The sequence below is a fragment of the Elephantulus edwardii genome, unplaced genomic scaffold (assembly GCF_000299155.1).
Source record: "Elephantulus edwardii isolate Elephantulus edwardi_28Jun2011 unplaced genomic scaffold, EleEdw1.0 scaffold00003, whole genome shotgun sequence".
In the NCBI taxonomy this organism is placed as follows: Eukaryota; Metazoa; Chordata; class Mammalia; order Macroscelidea; family Macroscelididae; genus Elephantulus; species Elephantulus edwardii.
Window position 1 is genome coordinate 33,656,873 of NW_006399753.1, and position 7,846 is coordinate 33,664,718.

The following is a 7,846-nucleotide window of genomic DNA, read 5'->3' on the forward strand; positions in this document are numbered from 1 at the left end:
CAGTCTCAAGGCACGGCTCCTCAATCAGTCCACGCTCTGGTTTCAGTTTAGCAGTCAAATCCAAATCATCTAGCAAGGTTTACCTCAGAGCAGTTTTAAGCTAGTTTCTCCTTCAAGCATCCAATAAGAATAGCAAAAATCTTTAATTATGGTTAGCATAAATGCAAGAAGCCTCAAGTCGCACCTTGCCACAGTTTCTCCAAAGCAATGTCAGTCTCTGCAACACCATCACCAGGATTTCACCAACAGGGTCTGCTCCAATTTCCTTGAAGTCTTGCTCACCTCAAGTCTTGCCACCCAGTATGGGAAGCACTTTTCCTCTTATCCTAGTTCCACAGGTGGTAGTGATTTGAAACACTATACACAAGACCATGTACCTGCAGTGAAGGTAGCTAGAGATCAGAGGGAACTTACTGTAATGACTGAAAAAAGCCAACTGTTAGGCTAACACCAAAGTCATAAAGACAAGTGGTCAAATTACACCAATAAATATTTTTAAAACAATCACCTCACATCTTTCTATAATTTCAGGGTATTTTTAAGAACTTGAGAAAAGTCAATTAAGAAATATATTTGATGTTTAATGCTATAAATTTATAAATTCTAGTAGTTCTAATAAAATATCTATGCTGCTTCTTGCATAACTACTGTTAAATTTATGCTAAGGTTGGAGACTGTGTGGAAAAAGTTCCTTATCTTAGCTTAACATTTTTCTCCTATTAACATAAAAAAGGATATGGACAAGAAAATCAAATGTCAACTGCTTTGCAGGTACGAACAATTTAATGAAGAATTGGGACCAAGTAGCACAACAGAGAAAATTAGAAAATCTTAAAAGAATATACTGCATACAGTGTAGAAAACGGAAGTTCAGCTAAGAGAAAATGAAAAGTAGGTCAATACACTTGGTAATCTGAACAACTTCCATATACTAACAGAAAAAGAGGACAGGGCATAGTCTCATGAGAGTGAATTACTTAAGTAGTTACTAAGCATGCTAAGTATAAGTCAATTCTTCAGAAAATCTAGAAATAAGTGGAAGAAAAATTTTAATGGCAAGATGCAATGACATCTGATTTTTGGTTTTGGGCATAAGCAAGTTAAATATCTTTGTAGGTAGAGAACAGGAGATAAAGTATCAAGAGAAAATGAGCTCAGTGACTAATTTCAAAGAAAAATTATTGTTAAAGGAGAAAGATTATATGGGTAGAGGGAGGGATGGGTAAAGGATGGGAAAAATCTGGTGTGAAAAATAATGTACATGAACTTTGTAAATAAACCAGTAGAAAATAAAAACTTTATTTAAAAAAAGAGAAAGGTTACAATGGGTTTACATTTTGAGTTCCTTTTGTAAGTGCCTTAACTCTCAAATAAAATGAACATGGCAGAAAGACATAAATATAATGAAGTACCAGTATTAACAATCTATTATTTTAATTCTCAGTGTATATTTGTATCAAATGGTATCTCTACATTATTTATTGAGTACAAATATATTTTTTTACAAAGTGATCAATTAGCACATAGAACAAAACCCCAAAATCTTACTACTAGCTCATACAAGAAGGCATCCTGTCCAAATACTGTCTGAAAGAAAACACACAAAATGTATCATATAATTATCTAAGAAAAGGCAACTGAATTATTCCTAAATAAATAATGGAACCAAGGCTGAAAATTAAATACTATTTACATCAAAGAAAGAAGATTCTAAACATTTGTATAAAAAGTCAAGTCTCCAAGCATTTTTCCTCATCAAATAGGCTGTGATTAGATTAGGCACAAGGTTCAAAGTCAACAGCTACTTTGCAGGAGAAAGATGAGTGATAACTCCCATCTGATTAACTGTCTCTGAAAACCCATTGGAAGGTCAGCTTGGGTTGGTTCCAACACAATGGTACACAACAGCAACAATTTCGATAGACAATTATTTTAGATGCTCCATTCACTCACAAAATACCTATGATTTGTTTCTTCAATCAAAGAAATAGATTTCTGAAAAGGAATAAAAGTTTATTCAATTCTTAAATCTAAATAATTTTAAGGGATATCAAGAAATGATGAAGTCTTTACTTGTTCTGCTTTTATTCCTTTTTTTAAAGAAAAAAAAGGACAAACTTTTCAACTTACCAACAAGTGACCTATTAAGAATCTAATGGGGAGATGTTAATAAACTTTCAAAGGAATAATTTGTGGAGTTTTTATTTCTGTTGTTTCTTTGAAGTACTGTGTCCAAACACCAAGGGCTCAACGATTGTTTTACTTTCTTCCATTTCTAACAAATTTGACAGAGAGTAACTTCCTTAAAATAATACTTCTGCAAGTCATCTACCTCAAAAACCAAATGTTAAATGCATTGCTTATATGTGATGAGCAATAACCTTTGTGCAGCTATAGCTTTTTGAAAAATCTTTTTATCAATAAGTAATGCATAGCAGCCAAAAGAATCGAAAAATATCTGTGAGAAATATTGAGATTTTACCAATAAATGGAGAAGACAAAATTTTCCCAAATGTAGACCACTTGCTGGTAAGTTTAAGAGTTTTGCATACACAAACTGAAGACATAAGAACTAATTAATCAGAAAACTGTAAGTGGTATTAATCAAACATTTCCCCACTTAATAATGTAAAAGTTAGTAGTGATCATTCAGAGTTAAAGTAGCTCAATTTGTGGTAAGATCATTATTTCATGTCCAACAACTTTCGAGTATGGATGTATCTGATGCTTAAGAGAGCTATGGGAGTGACAGTGGAAAGTTCTGTGGCAGAATTCTCCCCTTTTATGCAAAAGAAATGAATTCAACTCCTAGTCAAGGTGCCTTAATTATAGCTACAACTCATCTGTCAGTGGAGTTTTGCATGCTGCAATGTTGCTGAATAAATTTCAGCAGAGCTTCCAATCAAAGACTAGGAAAAAAAGAACTTGTGAGTTACTATTTCCTCCCTTTTAAAAAAAACCCTAAGCCTACCAATAAAAATCTTATTAATCACAATGACCTAGTTCTGCTGTGCAGAAGATCGTCATGATTGGGAGGGAACTTGATGGCACAGAGTTGCACTGCTAACCCTGAAGCTGAGCCTCTCTGGTAGTTTGAATCTACCAGTAGCTCCACTCAAGAAGCACTGTTAAGATCTAGAGCCTAGGAGACTCAATGGATGGATAGCAAAGAGTCAGTCTAATTTCATGGAAATGAGAACAACAACAATATATAAGGAAAGTTATTTGGTTTGCAAATTTGACATAATGTACCTTAAACATTGTATTCAGGTAATGTGTTTAGCTAAAGTCTGCAGATTAAATCTGTACTATTTACATACTATCTTCACTCCTGTTATTTTTCTGTGGCTTACTATTATTAAGCAATATATTTATTGTTTACAAACATATGAAAACAGTATAAAAAAGGACCAAGTTCTGAAATTCTTAGGCTTCTTTAGAGAATAAACTACTCAAATGTTACAATAATTAAGAATCCTGAAGAAATAGCACAGAATCACAAATACTCAATATTGTTCAAAAGAAGTAAACTTTAAAAATAAGTTTTTCAACAACATAATATAGGATTGCAAAAAAAATGTCAACTTTCTAAAAGAAACTATCAGTCACAAACCAGCACAGACCTATTCAAAGAATTCCTGCAAAACTGCCTTTAAAACACTGAAAATTTCATGAAGTTACAAATAAAATTGTTTCTCATAGTAAATACAGACTACTTTAAATGAGGAAGACAAAGTCATTAATAGTGATACAGAAACGAAGGAAACTAAAAGGGTTCTTAAGGTGAGTTATAAGAAATATGTCTACTATTAAGTCATAAAACAATACATTAAAATCTTAGGAACAGAACAAAGCATAGACCTTTTTTTTTTGGTTAAGATTGTCAAGATTAAGTGAATAAAGAAAAGAAGAATCACTGCATGGCTCAAAAAAAGGAGAAATTCTTCTTTACCTGTAAACTTCTTATCTCTTTGTTCTGGATAAAAATCTATCCAGAGATCCTTTCGACCAATAGCATAGAACAAAATAAATGGTAACAGTAAAACAACTGGCAGACCACCTAATTCCAAGAAAATGTAACAAACCATATTCTCTAGCTTAAAAGAGGACAACACCTATTAACTCATCTATGTATCAAAATTACAAATTAATAGCTAGAATTTATGTTTTAAGATTGCATTTAAGAACAATTTTTTATGGGCAGTTTCTTTAATCTAGTCAAGCTGCCATGTTTACTTAAATATTACTTATTAAATTTATATTTTCAACCCAGAAATAAAGTACTCTGCACCTCTTTTCATTAAAAGTTTGATAATCCTTATGTCCCCAAATTAAAAAAAAAAAAATTCTTAATAGCTAGAAGGCAATAAATTAAGATGACAGAAAAGGTTTTCCACATATTAGAGTTGCAATACAGCAACCAGCTATAAAGGGTAGATTATGTAAGGTGATTTTCCTGGGAGTGATTTCTTTCTCTTTGGATAACTAGATATTTTTGTAGTTCATACACAAAGAAATACTCGGAATCTAAATACTAACCTGGCCCAATCCAGGCATACCTCCTCCAAGTCTAAGAAGTCTGTCCATATTTCTAGAAAACAGAAACAAAGGGAAATGTTCTTAAGCACAAAAGTGTTTACTCAATTGCTATCTATATAATTCACCTTCAGTCACTCAGTATGTCAAAAATATTGGTGGTAATTACAACACAACATCAGACTTCCTGTTAATTAACACCACATATTAATTCAAGAAGCTGTCTTCCATGCTAATTAACAGACCTTATTTTACTGCTTTGGTTTTGGGTTATCCCTAGTTTTAAAGACAAGCAATCTTAGCATACTTTCAAAACTTTGCTATCATTAAGTTAATTATATTTTCTTATTGTTATTTAATAAAATACCTGAATAAGGGAAAAATGCCTGATAAGACTTATCATATGTATGATTGAATTTCCTTCACTTTGTCCAGAGTGTACAAATAAAAGTCCTCACTTTTAAATTAAATTTTAACATCCTCATTAGTAAGTTCTGTGCTAATTAACTTACAGCTTGTCAGTTATCATCAAAACTACATGTGAAAGACATTGTGAGCAGATTATAGATCTCTGAATTAGCATCAAAGGCTTTTTAAAAACAAACTCATTATTCCTAAAGAAATACTATAAAGTAAACATTAATGTATTGAGATAGTGCTCTAGAACCCACCAACATACTCTGGTTATTTCGGATTTCATAGAGACATACGCCTTTTTCATGAAGGAAATTCACCTGGGTTGGTTTAAGTTTTTATTATTATTGTTAAGTGCCTCAAAGTTTATAAAGCAAATCCATTTTTCCTTCAACTATTTATACAGTTTATAACATTAATTTCAATATTCACAATGTTATCTCACTTTTCCCACTTTCTGTAATTCTGATCCGTAGTAATTCTTTTATACCTCTCTCTACTCTCTCTTTAGCAACTTTGTGTCACTTATCCTTTATTAAATGCCTTACCCTTTGGTAATCTTAATATGTCTATTACCTATTTATTCTCAATTAACATTTTAGAGTTATCATGAGAAACAATAAACAGGATTAACTTCAGAATACCAATCTGACTTGTTTATATGTCTGAAATAATTGAACATCCATAAGCTTGAAAAACTCCCAGAAAGTTAAGAAATAAAAAGAAATAGCAAGTATATTTACAAGGCCTCTAACACATAAAAAAGAATAAAAGAGTGTAAAAATCAGTAACTGTACCAACTAATGTTTTAAAACCAATGTAAAAAAAAAAAAGGCGTTTTGTCTTTATTTGAAATGGCTTCCATGCCTTAATTCAATGCCTTTACCTTTCAAAAATGATATTACCACAAATTACACAGTAAATTAGGCGCCAGTGCATTAGTTATTTGTTCATGTTGTTTTGTTAGTTGGAACTGCTATTAAGATGAACTGTTAATATTCAAGAATATATTTGCAATCATCACCACACTGCCTAATCATGTTTATGAAATCTTCCTAACAACGGAATCCTGCTAATATTGAACAAGGATAATATTGCAAACTTTTTAAAAGTCTACATACAAAAAATGAGCAAATCATACAGTCATGGAATTTTCACAATATGAACACACTATATAACTATCATCATGATCGATAAACTCTAGTTCCTCAGAAGTTGTTCTCCTGCATGCTCTCTTCTTAACAATCTGTCACTTTCTAAAGATGAAATTCTAACCTCTAACAGTAAAGATTGGTTCTGCTGCTTTTAAGTTTTGTATAAGTAAAATCATTTACTGATTTTGTGTCTGGTTTCAAATTTTTGCCTCACAACCTGCACAAATCTTTCCAGCTACAACATTTACAAATAATATCTTCATCAAATTCTCAATAAAATTCCTAAATTCAAATATGGCATTTAATATATAATACAAATTGCAGAAATAAAGGAGAAGGGGGGAAAGAAACCTTATACTTTAAAATATTAAAGAGTGTTCTCAAGAATATATATTATCAAAAAATAACCAAAAAATCCATTTATACTATTTTCAAGTTCCCACTTAAAGAAGTAGTAGAAATATAAACAACAGCATAAAGTATACTAGGCCAAAGTCGATTCCCAGCTGTGTTCAGTTTATCTATTTCCCTCTGTGTTGTTTTTTATGACTTTACACAGACTCCAGATGCTGTGAATATACATGAGCAATGTGGGGAGCAGAGGGAATGAAAATCTGGCAGGTCAAATTTGTGTTTTTAGCAAAATTAGATGTCTCAGCAAACAAAAAGAAAAATTCACAAATTAAAACATTTAAGGAAAAAAACCAAATTTAACAAAAGTATTAATATTTGAAAATAAAATATATTCATAAAAGCTCTATAGTAAACTTTTTAAAAATTTTATAAAAAGCACTGAATATAAAAATGCCAGTTATCTAAGTAAATTTTACAAACCCCTACCTTTGATTTACCATACAATTTCATCAGTTTAGAGACCTGCTAAATTTTCTTAACAACTCTTTATGATATCCTGAAAAAAGGGTTAAGTAAAAAAATATTAACTCTTACCTGATGAGTCACTACAATTGAGATGTTAAGCTTCAACTTTGTTGAATTTTACAAAATTTTCTTAGCTCAAGCTCTTGCTAATTCTAGCAGATGTAATTTTTCCTTCCTCTCTCCTTAAAAAAATATATATATACAATTATTTTGAGAATTAGGAGGGGATGTTTATGCCAACAGCTTTAAAATAAGAAACTTACTAAAATTAAGAATATATTTAAACATGATTTTTCTTGAGACTATTATGAAATGAACTACCATCCATGCTAGTGATTAACCATGCATTAGATTTTAATATTTTTAGTAGTTCCAATTAATAGAAGGACTGACATTTCATGACTTTTAGAGGTCTTCCTTAGTACCTTTTTAGAGTTCTTCTAAAAAACAGAAAATTTACTTATTCTTAAAATTAGAACAAAATACATTTTAAGGTGCCATTACCCCTTACAGGTTCATTGAACCCTACTAAAAATCTATGACACAGTATGAAATTCCCATAGTGTTAATTTTTCTGTATACTGAGGAACATTTACTAAATCATCATTCTAGAAATTACTTGATTTCTCATGAACTACTCTCAGTTTTGCTAAAGACTAAAAAAAAGGAAATAAATGATAACTGCCTACAACAATGCAACATTCAAATAAACTGAAGATATTGTAATTATTTTCTTTGGATTCCTTGTATTACTGGTGGTTAAAGTCCACACCAACTAATGAAAAGTAGCAATTCAAACCCACTGGATACTTTACAAGTAAAAAACATAGCAATCTATTTCTGTAATAATGACATATAGCCTC

General features: G+C 31.1%; 1 protein-coding gene across 1 annotated transcript in view; it reads right to left on the reverse strand.

The window, feature by feature from the left end:
- The window catches only part of PSMD14 (proteasome (prosome, macropain) 26S subunit, non-ATPase, 14), a 123,421-nt gene extending 116,277 nt beyond the window's left edge, over positions 1-7,144 (reverse strand). The window contains exons 1-2 of the mRNA XM_006879364.1: positions 7,053-7,144; positions 4,540-4,591 (exon numbers count right to left, since the gene is read on the reverse strand). Of these exons, the coding sequence (XP_006879426.1) occupies positions 4,540-4,587 (48 nt within the window). The 5' untranslated portion in view covers positions 4,588-4,591; positions 7,053-7,144. The remainder of the gene's footprint in view (positions 1-4,539; positions 4,592-7,052) is intronic.
- Between the last annotated feature and the right edge of the window lie 702 nt (positions 7,145-7,846).